General features: G+C 41.2%; 2 protein-coding genes across 2 annotated transcripts in view; one reads left to right on the top strand and one right to left on the bottom strand.

The window, feature by feature from the left end:
• Positions 1 to 10,160, top strand: part of septin8a (septin 8a) — a 39,779-nt gene extending 29,619 nt beyond the window's left edge. Inside the window, exons 7-10 of the mRNA XM_050036790.1 lie at positions 6,063 to 6,231; positions 6,349 to 6,481; positions 7,006 to 7,175; positions 8,979 to 10,160. Of these exons, the coding sequence (XP_049892747.1) occupies positions 6,063 to 6,231; positions 6,349 to 6,481; positions 7,006 to 7,175; positions 8,979 to 8,982 (476 nt within the window). The 3' untranslated portion in view covers positions 8,983 to 10,160. The remainder of the gene's footprint in view (positions 1 to 6,062; positions 6,232 to 6,348; positions 6,482 to 7,005; positions 7,176 to 8,978) is intronic.
• A 3,229-nt stretch (positions 10,161 to 13,389) lies between these two features.
• Positions 13,390 to 24,248, bottom strand: ccni2 (cyclin I family, member 2). Its single transcript, XM_050036801.1, has 7 exons — positions 23,908 to 24,248; positions 23,044 to 23,200; positions 21,562 to 21,696; positions 21,221 to 21,295; positions 20,931 to 21,071; positions 16,164 to 16,463; positions 13,390 to 15,161 (listed from the first exon to the last, which is right to left on the bottom strand). The coding sequence occupies exons 2-7, from the start codon at positions 23,155 to 23,157 to the stop codon at positions 14,844 to 14,846; spliced, it is 1,083 nt and encodes a 360-aa protein (XP_049892758.1). The 5' UTR covers positions 23,158 to 23,200; positions 23,908 to 24,248; the 3' UTR covers positions 13,390 to 14,843.
• Between the last annotated feature and the right edge of the window lie 222 nt (positions 24,249 to 24,470).

Raw genomic sequence — 24,470 nt, 5'->3', positions numbered from 1 at the left:
CCCGTGGGCAAACAAATCAGTCTCCAACGTGCTGCTGTCCAGCAACCTCGAATCTGTAGGGGAGGGGGGGCGGACACGACTCGCGGCAGTATTTTGAATTTGAGTGCAGTAACCAGTTTGGCCACATTCTTACATACAGTGCCTTTAACTTCCACCTTTCTACTTTGCAAATAAATTCTTCACACTGCCTTTTCATAGAAGCAAAATTAAATCACATGATTCATTACTAATTAAAATATAAGTGTAGGATCTATTTTACACCACATGATGGTTGTCTTGAGGATGTTGTGCTCTTAAAAAGAAACAATATAATCCAGCAGCTGAGAAAGCAAAGCGTCTATCAGTATCCACGGTGAAAGATGTTTTCCTGCTCACGGCAAAGTAGTGAGTGCGTCCCACAGTTTGCCTGTTTATTTATACCCTCCCTCTCAATGCGGAGTGCCCTCCACAGCTGCGAGTGCGACTTCATGCAGAGTGACACTGCGAAATGAAGGGCGAGTGGGTAGAGATTGTTTTGGGAAATTGCCAGCATGCGTCTGTGTGTGCGCTTGTGATGCGTACAGCATTATATGTTGTTCTTAATGTACATGGACAGTATGCATTTGTGTGTGCGCCTGGCGTGCATAGTGCCTGTATGTTTGCATGCATGTGTCACCCATAATGGAGACATCTCCAGGGATCTTTGTTTCCCACAGCTCATTCCTCTGTGCTTCTCAACGAGAGTAAACATTTTAATTTAATAATGTCACACAGAGTTGTGCTGTGAGAATATTACCGCTAAGATGGGAGTTAAGACTCTCAGAGAAGCCCTCCCCCTCCAGCTCTCTTTCTCTCTTCCTTCCTTTCCTCGGTTTACTGCTCTTACGTCCTCACCCTGTCTTCCTTTCCTCTCTCCATTATCCACTGACCGCTCTCATTCCCCAACCCTCAGAGGACACCCTATGGTTATTTATACAGCCTGCTGTTTGTCTCCAGGGGGACATATTCCTTTGGACTCCCATCAGTCACTGTGAAGCTATAGTCCTGTCCATTAACATACAGAATAGGGCCGTCTGCAAAAAGTTGTTTCGGCTTCTATGTAAGCCCATTTAATTGGGATTTGTCTCCATTGTCATAGCAGCAATGAACCAATACGGGTCTGCGGCCAAAAACTGCAGTTCCTTCAATAGCCACTTGAAGCTGGCTCCAAAAGCAAGTCAATCCTCATAGACTCAGTCTGGTACAAAAAAAGGAGTCGCCATTTCCCCGTTCATGACAGCTGTTCGGGGCTGAATTTTTAAATAACCCCTTTTAAATTAGTCCAAATATGGTTACCTCGGCTCCAAAAATCCAAGATGGCGATGGCCAAAATACCAAACTCAAGAAAAGTTGAAAGCAATTGTTGTCATATTCCATCATTTCGGCTGTAAGAAGTCATGCTGCTCTGTTTCCATGAGCATCATAAGATATCAATTTATAGATTATTGTATTATTTCTAGAGCAGAAACTGTCATTGCCATTTGTTCCTCTGTCATTGTCTGCTTCTAATTATCTCCTCAACCTTGCCCATTTCTGTCTGACAACAAAACTCTGGTCTGATCGGATATACTACAACAAAACTACTTAGCTTTTAGCCAGGCCTGCCAGCAAACCTGATGGCTCACCATTCATACAACACACTTTGTCACAGTATCTGAGGACAGGGGCAGAAGAGGACAGAAGTCTCAGTGTTTTACTCCACTTGGCCGACTGAAAAGAAAGCCTGTGTGTCAGTGGAAACAGTTTGCAGATGCCAGATGTCATATAGATGGGTTATGGTAACCTCTCGAAGAGCCATGGGAACTTTCCATGGACTTGAAGGGAGACAGAGGAAGGACTGTCTGCTGATAAAAAGAGTAATTGAAGGGGGCTCGGCTCAGTGTGTGTGTGTCTGTGTGTGTATGTGTGTTTGTGTTTATCTTCCCTTAGGATCTTGATGCTCTGTTATCTCTGAACTCCAGACATCTGTGACATGTAGCAGACCCCTCGTATTTCTTCTCTGCGGGCTACTGTGTGTTAGTTTAACAGTGCACACATGTTGTCGTGGGCGTTTGTATGTGAACGTAGATGTTATCAATCACTTACTTGCATTTGGTTCAGTCCCTTTATTCTTTTGATTTCAGTATTTCATTTTAGGTTATGGTTGAGAAAAGATAGCACAAGATTAAAAACATTTTACTTATATCAATATCACATTGATTACGTTGATAGTGAACGTTGGCCCTGGAGTTTTGCGTCAGAATAACCCAACAAAACCTACCTGGAGGTTCACCGCTACCTTCATAGCCACACTTTACATGGATACTACTTGAAGAATTCATACTTAGGAATAATAAATATCTTAAAATACATGTGCAAATTAAGATGATGAGCTTCTTTCTGGCCCAAAATGTTATCGTATTCGGTTTGTAGCCATGCTAGCAGTGTGACTCAGTGGATGGCAGTGTCAATTGGGTGGTGAGTCGACCCACTTTGGTAAAAACTGAACCATCTTAGACATCCATGGTCTCCAGAGGATGAAGGAAGACTTGGCGAACATCCGACTTTTCCTGCAGTGCCATCAACATGTTGATTTTTTCGGTCTTATGTTTGGCTATTGGCTGGAATCCCATGATATTAGGTACAGATGTTCATAGTACCAAGAACATTAATCCTAATGACTCCCATGACTCCCTGTCTTTTTCTCTAGAGCCACCAGCAGTCACGTACACAGTGAATTATCTTAACATCTACTGAATAGACTGGCACATAATCTTGTACATATATTAATTGGTCCTTTGCAGACATATCCTAATGACTTTGGAGATCCTTTGACTTTTCATCTAGCACTACCATAGGTCCACATCTGCTGTTTTAAGAGAAATATCTTTGGATGGATTGCCATAAAATTTGGTACAAACCTTCATGCCTTACAGAGCCACTATTTTAGCCCTTCTTTGTGTCATATTTTTTGCGACTGTCACTAATATCTTGCACAAAACTATCAGATATGGCCACATTATTTACAGTGTAGCTATAACGTGGCTGCTATCATATAAATAATTCAGCTTGTCTACCACTCACACTGTGATAAAGCCTTACCAAAACAAATGATCAGCCTGGAACACATTGATGATTTTGATCTATTTTCACATTTCACATTCGTCTATCTCCCCTAACTTTTGGTAACAGCAGATTTATTGTCAGCCATGTCTCTACTTGATTGTTTCTGTCCTCATGCTTGCGTGTATATGTGTCTGCAGAGCCTCGTGCTCAGATATCTTAAGGGCTCAGTGCTACAGTCAGTCAGAGCATTGGCCCTCATTCAGCCCTCAGTGGGGGGTCGGTACAGAGAGACTATTAGATGCCAAATGAACAGATAATTTCAGTAGCCTGGATGCAGCCCCGGAGAACAGCTCATGTCTGTTTTTAACTTGTACATTCCCACTAATGACGTGCGGTCAGTTAGCAAATATAAGTAAAAATAAGAGTGCGTGACTCAGCTGCATCACTGCTATTGTTTTACAACCTTTTCAGATTTATTTTGGGTCTAAAAGCGTTACAGTAGACACTGATGAGTTAGTCCTAATTGCTTGTTTTTTTGTCTTTGTCGAATGTATCTTATTTCTTTTTTGTTTGGGTTGCATTTTTCTTAAGGAGAGGCTGCATGCCATGCTAATTGGACATTTTCAATGTCATTATTGCTGCCGTTACATCCTCAGAGCTCACAGCTTGTGGTGGTATTCAAACACAGCATACATCCCATTCTCCGTCACTGCTACCCTGGGGTACATGGCATACACTCCTGCCCCTGAAATGCCACGTGCCTCCGCTCTGCACGTGCCCTCAGCCACCACACACACCAGATCTGAGTCAACAGAAAAAGCTTTTATAACATTCTTCCAAAGGTTTTCTAACAGGTTGATCACATTAACTTGCTGAAAGGGGGAAAGTTATTTTTCCTCTGACGACACGTCCATTTTAACGAGTCACTCACTCTAGTTTTTCCAAGTTTATCCAGCTGATGTATCCAGTTTTACACTAGACCACAGCTGCTTTACGTAGTGCTCCAGGTTTTTAGTACTTAGCAGAAATTTGGCACCTCAGTGTGAAAGATTGGAGGAGATTGAGCATATCAAGTAATTAGCAGTTTTCCAAGTTTCCACATAGACTGTGAAGATATCAAGTCTGCAAATGGGGGGAAAATATTGTCAAGAAGGGAAAACTTTATTTTCAAAGGGAGGAGTATTTTTTGTTGAGAACATATCAGAATCAGAGAGCCAGCAGAAAGGATTCTGGCTGCAGGAATGTCTATGCAGTTGTCAAAGTTTTAAAAAGAATTACATTCAGTTTCCTCAAAAAAAAGACAGTAGTGTTAATCATGTAATGTTTGGTATGATGTTGCACACATAAACTAAAAGTGGGAGTGGAGCAACAGTGGATTGAGTAAAGGAGACTTCGATCCTTTTTTGGTTCAGTCAGCATTATCAGACCTGCCGGAGGCACTGTCACTGCTGCTAGCTAGTATCTAAGAGGCTCATTGTTTTTCAATCAGCTAACATCCAATTTTGCAAAATTCCTCATTTGTTTCCATACCTGCCAACCTTGAGATCTCAAAAATAGGAAGAATTTCGAAACCGAGGTGTTCGGGGGTGGGGTCTGGGGGTCCTTCCCCATAAAAGTTTGAGTGTCAAACACTTTTCTGCCTGCATTCTGGTGACTTTTAAAGAATGAAAAGAATGAATGAATGAAAAGAAATGGGTATTCTTCTCTCCAGGATGTCTGAAATTTGATTATGTATGTATTTCCTTAGTACTCTCCATTTCTTTCTCTGTCTCACTCACTGAAGAGGATGAGATATGAGTAGCTTTCTTCCGATCAAGGCCAGGAAACAACATTTGGTGTAGCTATATTGTTGTCCAGGTGGAAACAGTAGACTTTTAGAGTCGTACGGCTTATACACGTTGTACAATGCCAGGAATGAAAAGGGAAAAAAAAGTTGTGAGCATTTGTCATAAATCAGGATATATACACAAGAATTGTTGACCTGGGAGGAAACCACAAGAGGGAATTAAAAGACGTGAGTCTCCTGGAAAAACCAAGAGGGTTTACAAGTATGTTGGTCAATCTATCCCCCAATTTCCTGCCACTTATCAAAGTCAAGGTCATGTTAGTCTTAGTAAATGTATCATTAGGAATAATCGAAGTATTGAGAAAATATGATACAACCATAAATACTTCTCGGCGTTATTGCCTCTGTTGATTTTTCATCATACATTTATACTTTAGCTGGTATGATCTTGGCATAACTTTCTGAACCCTGCAGAAACTCTGTAGCTGACTATTAGCTGCATATTGCAGTGTTATTACCCACTTGTTCAATCCAGTCTCTACATTTAGGCACCCCTGCACACTTGCTCTTCCCACGTTGACTTGTGTTGTGGCCTCTAACACTCTAAAAAATCCAGAACGATGGAGTAAATGAACTGTGGGTTAAAAAGCTTCATCAGAGTGGAAATGACGCCTAGGGTAGCCTCCCCTCAGCTGTCAGTCTGTCAGACAGGAAACTCTTCCTGCTCTTTCCCCACCATGAAATCGTTTAACTGCCGGAGTCACTCAGACATAAACCTTAAGTGAAGTTGTTAAAGTTGCTCCAGTAAAACGAATGAACTTGAAACGTGCAGAATAGCTCCAAGTTATCAACTCCTCTTTGCTGGCAAAATGTGATAGATTTGGTCGGATTAAATGGCTGCCAAATGTGATTTATCCAGTTGTATTTAGTGCAGACGAGTTCACATTCCTGTAGAGACGTGGTATGATTTCCTGCTTTTAAGAGAGAAATGTAGAGAAAGGGAGGGTGATAGGGTGACAGATGGGGTGTTAAAATAAGTTAGAAGCAGTGAAAAAGACAGCCAGGCACAGAATGAAAGCGAAAAGCAAAGACTCAGAACTGTAACTGCACATTTGTAGCTCTGATGCTAACTATCAAAAACATTTTTTCAAACAGTGTAGCAGAATATCACCTGAACCGCTCTCCTGATTCTGCTGTGTTTTTTTTCCTTAAGTCGAAAATGAGAGCCACTGCGACTTTGTAAAACTGAGAGAGATGCTGATCAGGGTCAACATGGAGGATCTGAGGGAGCAGACCCACGCCCGCCACTACGAGCTGTACCGACGGTGTAAGCTGGAGGAGATGGGATTCAAAGATACAGATCCTGACAGCCAGCCCTTCAGGTAACGAGAGAGGAGAGTGAAAACACACACAAAATCCAAAACCACAGAGATACTCAAGTGTCAACAACAGGGAGAGTCTCTAATACCTAATCTATTCCTGTCTTCCTTTCACTCCAGTCTTCAAGAGACATACGAGGCCAAGAGGAAAGAGTTCTTGGGGGACCTGCAGCGTAAAGAGGAAGAGATGCGCCAAATGTTTGTCAACAAAGTAAAAGAGACAGAAGCAGAGCTGAAAGAAAAGGAGAGAGAGGTCAGTCTCAAGGGACATTATGGTTGTAGAGGCAGTATATTTGATTTTAAATGGTCGCTAATGTCTCCACATCAACTTTAGAGATGCTGTTTTCTTTCACTAATCTTTTTATTTATTTTATTATCAGATTTCTCGACAGTATACAATGATATATTAAAGATATCAGAGTAAGCTTGTCTCTGGTTGGTATACAAAACCTACAACATTGAGAACATGAACTGAGCCCATACTGTTCGTACCCTTCGTACCCTAATCTCCCATTTCCATATCACCCACCCTTCATTTTTCAGCTCCTGATGTTGCTGCTTGAAATAAATGGATGTGGTTGAGTCGAGGAACTGTGCTCAGATATTATCCATTTGTTTAGAAGAAGAAGATATACTTTTTGTAGTCAGTTTGAGTGAGAGTGAGAGTTAACTCAACTCTTACCAAGTACCCTTTCAAATCTCTTGTCTCTCTTCTATCCTCCTCCTGTCATCCCCGTTCCTGCCTGTCCATCACCACCCTCTCCTCCTCCCACCCAGCTGCACGACAAGTTCGAGCATCTGAAGCGGGTGCACCAGGAGGAGAAGAGGAAGGTGGAGGAGAAGCGGAGAGACCTGGAGGAAGAGATGAACGCCTTCAACAGGAAGAAGGTGGCAGCTGAAACGCTCTCCTTATCTCAGCCCCTCAAGAAGGACAAGGACAAGAAAAAGTAAGACCGATCGCTCCTGTCAATCACTCACTTGCCCCATTCCTCTTTCCATAGCAGGAAGCTGCTTGTTTCCCACCACCCTGCTCTTTTCCTTAACTAATCCTGTTGTCTTTTCATTCTGTGCCTTAAATCCTGAATTTCCTTTTTGTACCCTAGCCTCTCTTGTCCCTCCTCTTTTTGCTCTCTAACCCCCTGTTACAAGCTTTTAAGCAGAAGCTGTGCATCCTGCCAACTCCTGTGGCAAAGTGTCACATTAATGACCCTTTTAACTCAATGTGCCGTGTTGTTGTCGACCTGTCTCCCAACACACAAGCATCTCAGCTATTAGAAAGGCCTGGCATGTGTTAAGGAAACTTCCTCCCTTTTTTTTTTTTTGTCCTGCCCAAGCTTAACATTTCCTGTCCTTTCACTCTTTCCTTTTGCCTCGCTCTAATTATTCAGGATATTCAGGGAGGAGGCAGTGAAGCAATTGAAAGCTCGGCTTATAAATAGGTGACGCAGAATACAGCTTGCAGAGGGCAAAGCTGATTTCAGAAGGGGTATGCTGACTGTGCATATGCGTTTATGATGGCATGGGTATAAAAACAATATAGGTTTCTCATGATTTAGCTCATTAACTACACTTCATGTATATTTCACTGTCATGCACAGCATAGTTTGTAGATTATTGGTTTACTTTGCAAACAGCAGTTCTATTCTGGTCATTTCAATACAGTATGACAGTCGACTCACAGATCCATTATCCAATAACTCATTGCAGTGATCATCATGTTGCATTCACTGTCTGGTCTATTTGTATTCTGTGGTGGTGCAGTGCGTCTACAGCAGGCATTGTTTGAAAAAAAAAAAAAAAATCCACCCTTAAAGGTGTATTTTAGGAGCCTTCCTCTGGTTTTGATTTACCAACAATGCACACAATGTGGCCAAAAGTATGTGGACAGGCCTTTGTGTTTCGGCTATGCCCCTTAGAACCAGTTAAGGGAAATCTTAATGCAAAACACAGTGATGTTTTAAATTTCGCTTAACTAATTGCAGCAGATAGAGCACTGACCTCAATCTCATCACACTTGTTGGATAAATTTGAGCCGCAAGCCTCTTTAAATATATAATTTTGGTGTATCTTAAAGGAGCTTTTAAGTTTCTGCAAGTTAATCTTCAGTCTTCCTGACTGACAACTGAATCTAATGGCTGTGTTGAGGTTAGAAATGATCTGAAAATGCACGCCAAGCACTAGACGGAGATATGCAGTGACCTGTTCATGGGTTGTAGAAAGTGTCATACCATACCAGTCATACTTTCTGACAGTGCATGTAAAGAGGTCTGGCTCCATCTTGTGGCTGCTCACACACATTGCTGCCAGTGCTGCTGTAGGAAACTGATCTTCCATTTTGTGGTTTTGTGAAGGAGATTCCTCAGATTCTTAGTTTGCTTCTAAAGTGATCATTTTACTTCCTAAAGTATTAAGTTTTGTTACACTTGAGGACACGTTCTGATACTAAACCACTGCTTATTCCAGATTAAAAGTAGCATTTCAGAGGATACAGTTAGGAGTAACATTTGAAAAGGAAAGTGTAGAGCTCCCCCTGCTGACCAATAACTGCATCAGAATGAATGTAGTTGTGATGGCTCACACTATTTTCTTTTTACTAACAGAAACTCTTTATTGATCTGTAGCACCTCTTTGCTTCAGCGCTATTTTATTAATTTTCTATAGATTTCAAATATTTGTTCATGATTTATTATTTTCACAAAGTAGCTGTTTATTCATCCAATTTATTTTTATTGTTTGTCATTGTTTTTCAGTTAATTTATGGCCGCTGTATTCCCTCCCACACACGACCATGGATTTGTCATCCATCACCACAGCAACGACAACACCTGTTGTTTTTTTTTTGTTTGTTTTGTTTATTTTGTCTTATTTTGTTCTGACATTCCATCTTGACATTGTGCACACGGACCAAAGACTCTGAGGATGATGATGACGCTCATGATGAAGCCACAGGGGAGAGAGAAAGAGTGAAAGATGGTGAGAGATAATGAGGAAAAAATAATGTTCACTTGCCAACAGTGGCCATCTCATTTATTCAGGATCTTTCATTCTATGCTTCTTTTTTTGGGACACTTTTTATATATATATATGCATTTTGTTTTTCTATGTTGTGATTTAAAGATTTTCTGTTGTTGTTTTTGTGTTTTTCCATCAACTATTCACACAGAAACAAGCGGTCCAAACCTTTTGGTACGACAGTGTAACACAGTGGGCAAGCCGTTTAAAACCGTTCAGTATGTATTGAAAGAATTTAGGGTGTGTTTGATTTTATACGACTGGCATTTTTATATCAGTGACATCAAACGTTTCCTAAAGTCTTTTAAATACCCGAACTGTTTGAAATGTTGTTACCTGTTAACCTTTCTGTAATCATGAGAAATTAGATTAAGTACATTTCACAGTAGAGTAAATCCCCGAGACCAAATAAAACATATAAATAGCATGTCAAGCAATAAAACTGAGTACCTGTATACTGTATATATTACTGTATATACATAGGTACTGACAACCTAAAGTATAGTCTTAACTCTTAATAAAAATTATGCAATATTCTGGTGCTGTTTTGTATTAACTCAGTAAATGTATGTGAATATTTTCTGGAGCTTTACCCAGCTTAATATGCAAAATGTACTAGTTTTTGAATATGATATTATTGTAAGAAGCACATATGACAGTGTACATTGTCCACAAATGATGTAACTTTATTGTAAACCACGAGCGATCGCCTTGATGCGAGTGTTGTGACGGTGGACACACACTCAAACATGAAGCCAGTATATGTACTATATAAACAGTATATACATGCACACACAGGATTCAGGAAAACATACAAGCCTCAGCGAGCTGTGTAAGAGTTTACACTCAGAGAGAGAAGCGAGCAGCTGTATTTACTGTCTGTCGTTGGAAATAAATGCAAACCCCCCCCTCCTCCTCCATCCCGACTTTGATGTGTCTCTCTGCTATGATTTTCTTGACGATATTCAGCCGGGAAGCAGATGAAAGTGAAACACAGGCAGGTGAAGACACTTATTCCCTCACACACACACACACACACACACACACACAAGCACAGACAACACGCAGAGGCTGTCTGCCTCAGCTGTAACCCCAACAGCTGTCAGCTTGAGATGCAGCGTTTCCTGTTTAGTGATCCCTAGCTGAGAGATATTTGCTCAGTCTGCACACGATCCTCCCTGCTTTCATCACCATGCTGCTGACCTCAGCCGGGTGTGTGTGTGTGTGTGTGTGTGTGTGTGTGTGTGAGAGAGAGAAGAGGAGATGATGTTGGTTAACAGTGTGCTTGTGAGTGACGTGTGTGTGTATACAGTGTGCGTGTTAACACAAATTGCAGCTGGTTGTCGCTCAGTTTAAAAGACGCACGGCTGCATTTCAGCACTTCATCTCTCTTCAGCTTCTCCTCACTCCAGTATGAAGACACACATCAAGTAGCTGCTAACAGAGATTGGATAGTGTAGGTTTGTCAGGAATTTTCCAGCCATATTGCAACACTTACTCGTTTAAATATTAGTATTTAATAAAGATCAATAAATGAGAGAAAGATTAAGATACTTGTGTAATTTTTACATTCATATGTGGCATGTTAAATAGAGTTAAGATCATTTATCCCTTAAAAGTAAGGTCTCTTTATACTTGCAACTTCTTTTTGCCCAAGTACTTGATTAAGTCAATATAAATTCAGATTATTTATTAGGCTGGCGACTTAATAATTTTCAATATCAGTTATTCTCCCAATTATTTTCTCTGTTGATAACCGTGAAAAATGCCTATCACAAATTCCTAAAGTCCAAGGAGTCCTCTTCTTCTATTTTGTTTTTGCCCTAAGAATAATACAGAACTTTATTTATTTATAAAAACATATTATCATTTCCTGTATTATGTTCAACGTCACAGAACGCGTGTGTGATTCAATGAAAACAGACGGAGGAAGTCACGGCACTGTCGAGATCTTCCCATATAAATGGTTTTGTCTTTACTGCGAAGGCTTTGCTGCCAGCACTATTATTATTCCGTCCACCACCTGCGGGGCTGACTGGATCTCATCCAGCAGTACAATCTGTTCAGGGCTCTCTGTTCTCTCTGTCCAGAAGTGCACCAACACACTCCGCTAACAAAGCTGAGTGATAATGGCTCTCTGACAGTCTGTCCTACATCCACCACAACATGGTGGGACACACTCAGACTGTGTGCGCTACATCTTATGGGGTTCGAGTATAGTGCCGTAGTCACACAGTGTTTTCAGGAAAATACATGATGAAGGCTGAGAGGTTGTGTGTTCATCACACATTCAGTACACTGAAAACTTAGGAGCACACTTCACCTATCAAACGGCTGTGTAGACAGACATTAAATACCCAATATTATCAACATGAGAAACAGAAGTGCTCACGGTAAGTCAAAATTTTAAATCAAACCTTAATTAATTTTCACTTTTTATGTAATAGTTTTTAAAATAGTTAATATATCAGTCTATGAGATCGAGTCAGTGAGTCAAAATTTGAATTTTCTAACTCCTGATTATCAGACTCAGTCAAAATGTTGATTTAAATTACATAAACTGGGCAATATATTGATATTATATTGCTATCATGATGTGAGACGAGATGTTTTCTTAGATTTTGGATGTTGTAGTATCGTATAATAATATATCTTTTCCCGGTTTTAAAGACTGCATTACAGTAAAGTGATGTAATTTTATGAACTTGCCAGACTCTTGTACTATTTCCCTTTACCCACTTAGTCATTCATTTCACATTACTGATGATTATTTGTCAAGAATATAACTGTGTAAACACATTACACTAGTAGTCAGCCCTGCAATATTGCTGCAATATCAATGTATTGGGTTAAACATATTCTAACTAGACAAATGTGGTAATGCAAAATGTTTGACATGGCACAGAAACAGTCATCATCTAATTCAGAATTATAGTCATCTAATTATAATTAATTCTGACATCACTACAACAGTTAAGCCTTGCACCCCTATAACACTGTCAGACTTATGATGTACAGTTTTTTTATTTCACACATTTTTCTTCCTTGTCAAAACCTGGCACTACATTACCCACAATTCAAGTCGGATGTCAACAGTTCAGTGGGGGATTGCGGTGTTCTTGTAGTAACTTATGTATAGTGGTCGGCAAAGGAAATCTGTGGAGCCACAAAATATATTTGAGTCTCATAATGACAGTAACAGCCTATTAAGTCTAAATTAGCCTGTACTAATGGTCTAAATGAGCATTTACTGATATGTTTTACCACAGCATGGCCACTGTGCAGGGCACTATTAATGATTATTTGGTAGGTTAACTTTGCAGAGCTGGCAGTGAAAGCAAACAAATCTGTCCACACACTATGAAATTCTCTACTTTATGCCAGGACTTTTACTTTTTTGGATTTGGCATCTATAGCTAACCAGCAAGGGAGACTCAACGCTAGCCGCTGCTATCAGAGTTTGGCAAAATTTCAGGGAATAGGTGCCAGGAAGTAGATGCATTACACACATTTAAGAGGTTGAAATGTTTTCATTGGTATATAGGGTTTACATTTTTACAAATGGAGAATGTAAGAATATTTTTAGGCCTACAACACTGATAATCAAAATTAGAATGTTTAAAAGTTCCCTTTTAAGTTCCTGAATCTGATTTAGGAAGTCCGAATTTGAACCTTGAGTTTCAGTCTAGCCCCCTTTATGTATGTATTTTTATTATTTCAAATCTTTAACTGCAAAGTATTTTTTTTTCCTGGTCAAAATTGGCTCCCATATATAAACCCTAAAGGCTCTGCATACACATACAGGTGTTCTCAGTTAGCCTGGCTGATTGCACCTTAGAAATGACTCCCTGTTCACTACATAGAATTCAGACCGTGAATGAAATGCACTGAGTGGGTACATTTATCCACATAGGCTGAATACAACATATTAGTATTACATGACTTATGATGAGACCCAAATCATGTCAGTATAGTTGTATAGGAACACGTGCCAATCAAAATATGAACTCATCAGTAACTTGGTCAAGGGCACTTTGTCTCTAGGTAATAAAAATGTTTTGTGAATTTCACCTGTTAATATTTTCACCATCTGACAGAGGAACAAACATGGCAACCCTCCAGTCACAGAAACAAACCAGAAAAATACACTTTAGACTTTTGAAGTCATAGCTTTATTTTGGTGGTTGTACAGACAATAAGATATAGCTGCCTCGGTAAATGAAGGAATATGAAAAACAGAAATCCATTGGTCACTGGTGTAGTGTTCATCTACACCGACTGAATCTAAGGAGACGTTACAGTTGAGAACCAAGACAGTAACCAGTTCACATTAAAGATCATGTTGCTGGCTCCCCTCTGAAAACAGGAAGCAGTTTCAGCAGCCTAGAGTCCGTTCAGTGTCTGTAGGCTTCAATGTTTAACAGTGGAGGTAAAGTCACTGTGGACACACTGCATGGTCATGGATCAGACAACTTTAAATACGGTTTAAAATGAAATCATGATGTTTTGACACTTTCAGTTTACATGTCAGTATCAGGATGAAACAGAACTAGAGGGTATTTACAAAATAAAAACAGGATACTTTTATCCCAATGCTTCAATAACAATAATGTGACAGTATTCAGGGTGAGATTATTGGTGCTCTCGTACAGTATGTAATAATTAAAATTAAATTTACTGACAACATTAATGCTGGGTCACTGATCAGGTAATCTCATGATGTCAAAATGACAATTCTTGGAGTCACTGCACTTGTTTTGATATGTAACAACATTTGCATAAACCAAACCAACACAGGTTGAAGCATTAATCAAATAAAAACTTTTTGCAGCGTTTAGTTCGGAAATTAAAGCCTTTTTCGTAAAATATAGCTTTTGTACGTAACTGCTAAATAAAACAGCAAAACAAGTAGTATAAGTAAGAGGTTAAAATAACAATAATATTAAAAAAAGGGTTGTGAAAAAATATAATTATTTGCATTTTAAAAAAAAAAATCTCGCCCTTCACTCAAAGTGCTATGTGGCTCTGGGGGAACCTGAGCACAGAGATACCTCACGACAAATCAGGATCAACTCTCAAACATAAAAAAAGCCATTTAAGGCCTCAAACACACTCATAAAAAACACACACAACTGCTCGATTCTTACCCTTAAACCGCCGACTTGTTAAACAAAACCATTTAAAGGACAGGAAGGTTAAAAGTAGAAAAAAAATACGGCATTAATAATAAAATAATATTAGGTAGAGAACTTAAATGGACCAATAACATTCAGTCAGGTTCAACGATCCCACAGTTTCTCCTAGACTGCCCAGCTTTTGATACAGATTATGGCATCAGAATAACACTGACCCGTCCACACACACCACCAGATTCACATTTGGGTGTGGACGAGTGCACGGAAAATATCTTTAAATCAATCCCTAAATGTAACGGCAGGTGAGTAACATCTGGATTTCAGTCAGTCACGTCAGAGCTCCATTAAACTTACAACTGAGGTCCTAAAATGTGCTCAACTACAATATCTTGGACTTGGTATCATTCTCACTGTGAGACGGGAGAACTGCACACTTCCGAGAGGTGGACGGTGTGAATCAATGTCCGACTAGTTGATGGCAGGGTGCAGCGGCGGGCAGGGTGAGACGTTTTTCTGCTGGGAGCCCTCCGTGTCGTTTATCTGCCCCCCTGGAGTCGCCTCCTCGTTATACAAACACCTAAAACCGTCGTAATACTCATCAGAGTCCCCCTGGTCTCTGCTGCTTCGCCGCCTTCCGTGGCGCTGCGTGGGGCTCCAGGCTCGCTCCTCGTCCTGGATTTGGGCGCTGTCGAAGATGTAGACAGCGTTGGCTGGCAGGGAGAACTCCAGGCTGTGGAGGTACTCGTCTACCATCTCTTTGCAGTGGATGAACTCGGCACTGTCGACCTGGGAGAGTGGAGACATCACAGTGGGTCAGACGCTCCAAGACGGAACTAGATTAAACAACAGTTTACCTTTCAGGAGGAGTGAATATTATTGATTCTGTTGTCTGTCAGATTCTTAATTGATTCCTGATCAAGAGCTAAAGCTAAAAGCAGCAATGTCGTCATATTTCTTAAAGAAAGGAAACCATACTTTGCACCTTCTCGTTGCAAGTTTTTAGCGGCGTAGACATGAGTTTGGCATCAGTTTTGCAATGCACAACTGTCAGAAAAACATGTTGGCATTGATAAAAGGAATCGACGAGCATGGAGGCACACGATTCCAATTTCTAATTGGTTCTCACTTCATATCGTTAATGATTTCTGAGATGATCAGTGTCAAATGTGAAACCCTTCATTGACCTTGACATAAGGTATAAGTACTTTCTTGACAAAGGCAGGTTTGTGCACTAACATTTTAAGTTGTAGGTTTTGTGCCAAAGTTCACTAAAATATCCGATCCCTCAATTAGTTTCTTCAGTGCAATCGTTACTCTGACCATGTTGGACCTGCAGAAGCAGCCGAATGACCGCTTTCACCAAAACTGTGTCGGTTTTTGGCAGTACGGAGTATAACTTTGTTGAGCTGAGTGTGCCTACATGTGCCTTTTTTATCCAAAGCACCCTTCAAAGTAAAGACTAATTCTGCACTGCATACGGTGCACGTTCATGAATTGGAAAGGGATATGATCAGGGTTTTAAAAATCACCACAGGACACTAAAGTCCTGCTAGAACACCAAAAACAATGCAATGTTTTCTGAAATACCTCAAATGTATCTTTGGTATTTCTGTACTGACTTATATTCAGATTCTGATGTTTCTGTAGTAAGCTAAAATCAGCCAATATCAGCACACGCCAATGTACTGGTTTGGCTCCAGTACGTTTTCCCCATTTGTGTCTAAGACAGGTAAAGATATCATATGGCCAGCAGAAAGCCTTCCTACCAGGCTCTGTCATTTCTCTTACTTGTGCTTTCTTCAGCAGATCGGTGAAGACGGAGAACCAGTCGGGCGTTAGCGCCTCCAGCTCCAAAGTGATGATGGCCAAAGCCAACGTGGAGCCCTTGAACTGCCAAAGCTGGTGGCAGGCCATACAGTGCTGCACCTGTCTGGTCCACAACGCCGCCTGGAGGCCCGCGGGCCTCTTCTGATGCCCCGGCTCGGCGGGGAGCGTACCGGGGTCCGTTGCTGAGTCCCAGCTGACGCCGGAGCCGAGCCCAATGGACGGAATGAGGTGAGGGTGGCCGGAGACGAGCAGGGCGTGGAACTAGACCGGAGATGAACAGGGGAAAGTGAAGAGGAACGAGACCAAAACGTTAGCATAATGATGTCGTTGTTGTCCCATTGTTCATCCATCGCTCACCCCTTTACCTCTACTACTTCATAATTCATATCAGCCTCAAATACACCAGTGCATTTAACGTCCGACCATGCATATCTGACAAAATGTCAACACATCATTCATTCCTTTGACCCAATTCTCACCCAGGACACTGTCCCTCCACAGTCTCTACTCTTCTCAAGTGTTCACTGCTGCGTCAAAAGCTTTGTGCAGGACGACACTTTGAGCGCCAGATAAAATCTCACCATCAGGTTTTGCTAAGCGGAGACCCACCCGTTTGCTTGAGGAATCATAGTAACCTTGTTCGTATTGTATCGTACGTGCAGTGCTTTTCTGTGTTCCCATTTGTAGGCAGGAGCTGTACATCACAACCTGAGCGAGGGCTCCATGTCACAAGGACGCTTTGAGGTTTAGGCGGAGAATTTCTTCACTCTCTGGTCACACGGTGATTAGAAAACAAGCAGAAACTCACACATCCTTCTGATGTTACTTTGTTACAGTCAAATGTCTGTTTCTTTCATTCATGCTGTGTTTAGCTCATCCGCTTTAGTTTGTCTCTTACTCTGTAGCAGAACAATAAGCCATGGGGTTTTTAAGGAAAGTGGAATTCACTGGGAGGTCGATTCAGCGATGTGGTGCGAGAGTCAAAAAGTAATCCCAGAAACAGCTGCTCGACTTCTTCAAACCTTCCCTCTTCCTCCTTCTCAAGTTTTCCTTCTTCACTCCCAGTATGGAAACGTAGGGAAATCAGAGTGATGTAGCAAACAAGGAAAACTGTTTGTTTGGATTAACAGTCCGAATTCTCAGATGGTGACAGACGTGAGCATCACATGGCTGATTCTGCCTCTCATGGAGTTTCACTGGGATGTTGGAGCTTATTGCGAGGTAACGACGAGGCATCTCTGTAAATCCTCTTATCCATTCATATCAAAGTGTCATGGTGGAGAGTCTGTGACAAATTATCGATAGATTTTATTAATTGCTGTTTTATAGACAATAGAGAATAACACTTTATTTAGGAAAAGGGAATGCAGAGTAATTTCTTCAGGGCCGGGGGAATGTAATTGTGAGATACTTACAGTATTGTTCAGAAGTATTTATTTGAACAGTATAAAGAGAGAAAATGTCTTTATTTTATTATAGTTTTTATTAATACATTACGTCTCTTTATTTTAAAAGTCTTGGATTTTTGTAATGAAGTGATGCGACAATATTAGATTCACAATAACTCCACACGCTGTAAACCTACGACACCAATCTCAGTCCGATCCACAAGCCGTAATACTGTAGTAAGGGGAAAGTGCCATTTTTAGTTTTTGCAGAAGACACTGAATCAGTCCAAACGTGCCAAACTGCTTGTTGGTGACAGGTTATGGTTTGTGGCTTTAAAGAAATCTATCAGTCCTCCACCAATTTCAATATCACAAATCTAACGCTGGTATTTATTTGTTGAGGGAATGTAGGCTGTCCTTTGGTCCGGGATGAGATTACTGTCTCACTGAACACACGACAAGACTTCACAATTCAACTCCTGGTGCAAGTAAATCGATATCTTCTAAAAATCACTATCAGATTTATTGTAGAGAAGACGTGTGTCAGGAATTACGGCGTCCACTAAAACCGAGTAAGTTGTTTCTTGGAAGACCCTTTGAATAGTGTGGATCAATACGTGTGTGAAACTATTTCTGTCAAGAATACTACGGGCTGTATTCATAAAGCATTCAACTGCTGGCCTACAACTGGCTCTGCCTCCTCATTTACAGCTGGGTGTAGTATTAAGCTACAGTTTGTTTTATTTAAAAGCACTTTCACTGTGACCCATAAAGCCATGCTGCTAGTGTGGTTTTGTTTTACATGTGTACAGAGTTTACAGTTTAAAGGTCCAGGGGTAGGATTTATTGGGATATATTGGCAGAAATGGAATATACTATAATATGTTTTCGTTTCCTTAGAATAATGAGCCGTTTATATCTACACAGGGAGCAGGTCCTCATCTACAAAGTTCACCATTTTGCACCACCATGTCTTACAGTAGCCTAGAACAGACAAACCAAACACTGGCTCTAGATAGGGCCATTTGCATCGGCCACTGTAGTTAGCAGCCCCTCCGCAATGACTAGCGTCAGAAAACCCTGATTTTTTTTAACGTGAAACTGCTTCATTCAGGGTTTTACCGGTTTAAATCACCAGGTCCGTTTGTTTTGTAAAGAAAGAGACCTCTGCGGATAATTCGGCTCCTGGTAAAAACTTTCTGAAAACTGGAACTGAAGTTAGCAAAGAAAAAAGATAAGCACACATTAGCATGTGCTGGGCTATTGGCCTGTCTCAGACATGCCAAATAGTGTCAAGAGAAACACTGATTTGTTAAGTTAAACTGCTTAATTCGGGGTTTTACCGCTTTTAATCACCAGGGGTCTCATTTATGAAACAGTGTGTAGGATCCATACTAAAAATGTACGTACGGACTTTCTACAATCAAGCTTCCACCCCACCATCTGCGTCGCCAATTTCCCCGTCTCCAAAATGTTGGTAAGCATGGGTTCTCCCAAGTTTCTCCCATCAAGTCTGTTTTTATAGATCGCAACTTTTGCGCGGGAAGGAGCGTACGCCTCTTTCAGGCCTTGTTTTGTGCCTACGCAGTGTTTATAAATGAGACCCCTGGACCTCTGTGGATAATTCGGCTCCCGGTAACACTGAAGGAAGATGTTGATGAAGATTCTTAGTCATCCCAGTCATGGTAATCTTAAGTGCTACATTGTAGGCAACTGGACTTGCTTGAGTTTCTTGAAGACGTTTCACCTTTCATCCAACCAGTCCATTAGAAGAAGTCTTGGATGAGAGCTGAAGCGTCTTCAAGAAACTGAAACAAGTCCAGTTGCCTACAATAAAGCACTTAAAAACACTGAAGGAATTCCAACCACAGGAGGTTTCAGCTGGTTGCAATGTGCAATCCTCACCTCTAGATGCCACTAAATCCCCTAAATCTTACACACTGTTCCTTTAAATAACCGATTTTACATACATTTGCCATAATTGTGATACATATATAGATATTCATGGTCACCAAAATTACTCCGCTCTATCTGAAGCCCATCAGTATTTGCTTTCCTTGGCAGTAAAGTGTCAGATGTTTAATCACTGCATCCTGGAGGACTTCTTGTTAAAAGCGTTATGAATACAGCCCCGGGCCCAACAGCATGACGGGACCTAAATGTCGTTGTGCGTGTTTGTTGACAGTTCAGTCAGTGGTTACCTCTTTAGGCCATGATTTGAGAGGGTTTAACAATTTAACTGCTGTTAACAAGCTGTGAAACAAAATTGTGCCATAAACTCAGTGACACAGCATGGGATTTTTAACAATGGCGAAACCTTGCTTCAACATCAGAAACAGTCAACAGCTCACAGCATGTTGTAGATTCGACCCAATTTGTCTCATGAGGCTTGGGAGCCTAAACGATCCTCTATCTCCCCACACCCCCTCTGGTGGGAGCAGGGTTTGGGTGTCCACTGTAGGGCTGCGGGTAAGTTAGTCAGAAGTGCCTTGGCCTGATATGCAACACGCCTGTTATTTTGCTAGCAGCTTGCAGATGCAGTCTTACGTGGAATATACGGCTCTATTCAGACCTCGTGCTGAAATGTGTCTTTGTAGCTTTTTGTCCACATACACAGATTTCTGGTAATTGGCCTGGGTTACACTCTAACTTGGGTTTGTCCAAATTAGAGTAGGAAATGGACCCTTACTTAGCATTTAAAGGATTGTGTGACACTAACGCAGGGATTTTAGGATTAGCGGTTATTAAAGGCAAGATTTATCCCATCTGTTAGACTAGATGTTTAAAAAAACAAAATATCTGTTGCATCACAGCTGAGGTCAGGCAGCATAAAATTATTAGACATTTTATTATATTCACCAACACCTAATTATATTTTAGTCAATTTTATTCTGATTTATTAGAAGACAAATGTAAATCTAACATATCCTTTAATCAGATGGTTTGATTTAGGGAGAAGCATGATTTTATTTTCCCTTCATGCCAACAGCGATGATTAAAAAAGGGACGGACACACTCCAACCACGACTGAATGGAGTTTATAATAATGGGCACAATGAGTGAAATCACGTAAATGCACAATCTCTACCAGGACCAATCTTTACTGAGGGGGCGGGGGGGATGTGAGGGTTTGTAAAACACCATCTCAGAGCAAAACATGATGCAAGCATGATGGTTTTATGTGTGCTTTTGTACTGCTGTGTTTTTAGGGCAACATCAGGACCAGAGCTGACAAAGCAGTCCAGCCAGCTGACTGTGAGATGCTTTAACAGCTCGGTCCAGTTAAAAAAAAAAACAAAAACAGAAAAAAAAAAGTTTGCCTGTCTATCTGCTAACTTACTATGTGAATGAAGTCGACTGCCGTCGCGGTGTACAAGTCCCAGTGCAGCTTGTCTAGAATGATCCTCTCCATGCGAAGAATCTCCGCTGTTGAAAAGTTGCATCCGCTCTGCACAACCAGGTCTTGAACTGAACCTATTACCTGTTTAAACAGACACCAACAAAAGGGAAGCAAATAAACGTATTGTTTTGAAATAGCATCGACGTGGGTGTTGTTTTTTTGTACAGCTGTTTTTTCCTACAGCTGTTTTTTCTTTTGGGTGGTATTTGTGTCCTGAAGGAAGATCTTACCTCGTCCTCCTCGTTGATTTTGGCAGCCAGGACCAGTGAGGTAAAAGCGATGCATTTCAGGTATTTTGGTTGGGCCTAAAGGAAGAACTTAATTAGTTCTTAGAATCCAGACAGAGCTATGAATTTCAAAACAAACATCAGAAATCAACAGACTCTGACTACAAGTAAGTGAACCTGGGAAATGAGAAAATGAAAAAGAGAAAGAAAACAAATGCAGCTAATTGTGCATGTTTTTAACAATGGGGAAATTTCCATTATTTCCTTTTATTCTTAAAAAAAAAGAAACAAATGGAGATGTGCACAGAAGCTGAAAACTATTATCACATGTTGTAGCGGTCTACCTTGACAGTGGACAGCAGTCGGTGGAGGACACAGACTCCCAGTGCAAAGGTCTCTGGACAGAAGTGAAACAGCCGGTTCATCTCTCCGAGCCAAAGGATCACTTCTTGGTGTTGAGATGAAGAGATGTCAGCGCCCTGAGTGATCAGACAAGACACTCACTGGTTAAAAATGAAAGATTAAAAGATCCCAGACTCTGGGGGCCCTGGCAAAGAGAGATATCAAACCCTTGTCCTCACTAAGGATATCCAGCTGTCATATTGTAGCTACAAGGGGCCCCTCTTAGGGGGGTTAGGGGGAAGCAGCGGTGCACAGTTTATTGCCTTTATAGGGGGTTTAAGGGCTCATTTATGCTCAACGTTAGATACGGAGACGAGGACATGCAGAGCCTTGTGTCCAAACTTTGCAAGGACTTTGTACATATTTGTGCTTTTTTTCTTAAAGCTTACAAATGTGGACAAAACAGAGCAGTGCCACCGGAGTTGGTGGAGGCAGTGTAACATAGTTCAAGTGAGATACGACTAAAGGAGACAACAAAGAAATTTAAATAATGGCAGAACGGAACAAACTGGTATTATAGTGAACGTTTAGATGTATATAATGGCCACACAGACCACCACAATCTAAAAGGTACAATAATGCCACTTCAGCCACCGTCAGAAAACGTTTGACTCAGCCATCTAATGCCTTCTATTGGCTGTATCTATGCCATCATAAAAGGTCCGAAGCAAGAATGAGGGCAGTGACGTTTGCAACGTTTGAAATGGACGCATCTATTTTTGTACATTAAGGGAGTATAAAATGAGCCTTGAGGGAGTTTAAAGTTGACATTGAAAAATGTGCCAGTATGCATCAGAGGCCCCTCTTCCCCTTTTTCTTGTGGACATTTGCCTTTCCTGACAGTGCACCCTGATTAGAAGTCAGGGATTTTTAAAAGCAAACACTTAGCTGTGTTTTGGTTCAGTGAAATTGGCCTTTTGTGCAATATACACCATTAAAAAGACAAAACCACATCAAGCGAGGCATCTCTAGTATATTATGATACACAGGCCTGCACCTTTTACTATTAATCACATTTGCTTTTACAGAAAGTCATTTTTTAAGAGTTAAAGGAGAGCTGATATAATTCTAAACAAATGAGACCACAGTTGGGCTTTTTATTTCACCCGAGGAACTGTTAGTGTTCCTCAAAATGAAAAAGTTTCCTGTTAATGTTATTGTTTTAGGTCACATAAAACAATCTTGCCTTTTCATTTCACTGAGAGGACCAAGACTGTTTTTCTGTCGGCCTCCATCCCTTTTTGTCATCATAAAAAACCACAAGCCACCTTAACCAAATATTCTGTTTTAGCTGCCCAGCAAACCAATCCTGCTCTTCATCTACACCCACATCTGAAAATGACTGTAGTATTGATTCACTAACATTAAAATCCGACACAGAGCATCTACAAACAAGCTGTAAAAGCACAGCCCACATGTCTCACCTGGATGCATCCGTTCTTGAAGACAGGTACCTTCCACAGGCGAGCCTCCCTGACCAGAGCAGCCTCCAGCAGGCCGACCAGCCGACGGCTCTCCACAGCTCCTGGGTTTTTCATTGCCTCTCCAGCACAGGCCAGGCTGCACCCAGGGCACACACACCTGATGGAGGGGACAGCAGGGAGACAGCAGATAAGAGATCATAATGGAAACTTCCAATATAGTGCACAAATCCTTCATATGAACAAAGAGGTCAAACATTAAAAACATCTGCTCAGTATCTTTATTTTTAAGCCTAACTTCATCTTCATTTCTCTGTGAAAGATGTGATGAGGATGCATCAGTGTGGCACCGTCCCCTTTTTGGGAGGTAAGTCAAAAGGAGAGGGAAGACAAACAAAGGATTTGAAGGACAGGGAAGTTCTCTGCACAAATTTAGCTCAAAACATCAACTCAAACAGCTCTTTTTAAGTTTCAGACGGGTTTAAACAAGTATCACTGTGCATGATTTTTGGGCTCTGGCCTACAGTTAGTATAATCTGGGTAACAGTTCAACAGACCAACAGCCCTCTGCTCACAGAGCCAAGTATGCAGCAGGAAATCGCTCAGTTTGCAAAACAACATCGCCATTTTTCAGACTTTGCAGGCTGGCAGCGCAGGATTGATTGAGACACTATTGTGAATGCAAACCGTTTCAAAAGCTGCTATGAGACTGTTTCATGTGCTGTGGGTGAACTGCCACACATCCAGGCGGGATAATGGGCTGCAGCTGCTGCAGCCTCTTTGCACAGTTGCTCCTGCTGCTGCTGCTGCTGCTGCAGTCAACATTTGCCTTACTCTTTTTTTTTTGTTATTTTGCTTTGCTCTTACCTCTTCGATTTCAACTGCAGGATATCCCTTCGACGGCAGGTGCATTTATACGGTTTTTCTTTTAGTCCATTTTCACCGAAACCAGCAAACAAGCAAACAACAGTCGGATGCTGTTAGAGAAGACAATCCCGGGTAAAACGACGTGTTTTCGCGTGAATATACTGGAAGTAGCCGCATTATATAAAAAGAGCAAATAAAACTAGCTGCGATAAAGCGCCAAGTGCTTCAAAATAAGCGGGGCAGAGGCGAAAATAAGCGCAAAACAAGGCAGGAAGCAGAAAATCAAGAAGAATTGAGGGCAAGCTGTGTTTTGAACGCTCCTGGCTCCGCCCCGCCGTGACGTCACTGAGTCTATTAAACAGAAATGTGTTAGTGGGTCAGACATACGGGACCCCTCACACAAAATGGTCGAGCTTTCACTGGAAATGGAAGATTTCTGTACTGACTGTGAGGCCCAGGGATAGCTCATGTTTGTACAAGTGCTGAATTATAATTATAGGAATATTCCGTTAATGTGAATGAGTCCTGCTGAGAGCCAGACTCCAGGTCCAGTAGCAGCTCTG

This window comes from Epinephelus moara, chromosome 3, assembly GCF_006386435.1.
Source record: "Epinephelus moara isolate mb chromosome 3, YSFRI_EMoa_1.0, whole genome shotgun sequence".
Taxonomy (NCBI): Eukaryota; Metazoa; Chordata; class Actinopteri; order Perciformes; family Serranidae; genus Epinephelus; species Epinephelus moara.
This window is presented reverse-complemented; position numbering and strand designations above follow the sequence as displayed.

Excerpts from the sequence above, each read along its gene's own strand:
- ccni2 (XM_050036801.1), bottom strand. The coding sequence starts at position 23,157 with ATGAAAAACCCAGGAGCTGTGGAGAGCCGTCGGCTGGTCGGCCTGCTG. Across the intron at positions 21,697-23,043 it reads TCAAGAACGGATGCATCCAG|GGCGCTGACATCTCTTCATC; the intron begins GTGAGACATGTG and ends CTGATCACTCAG. Across the intron at positions 16,464-20,930 it reads CAGTCGACTTCATTCACATA|TTCCACGCCCTGCTCGTCTC; the intron begins GTAAGTTAGCAG and ends TCTCCGGTCTAG.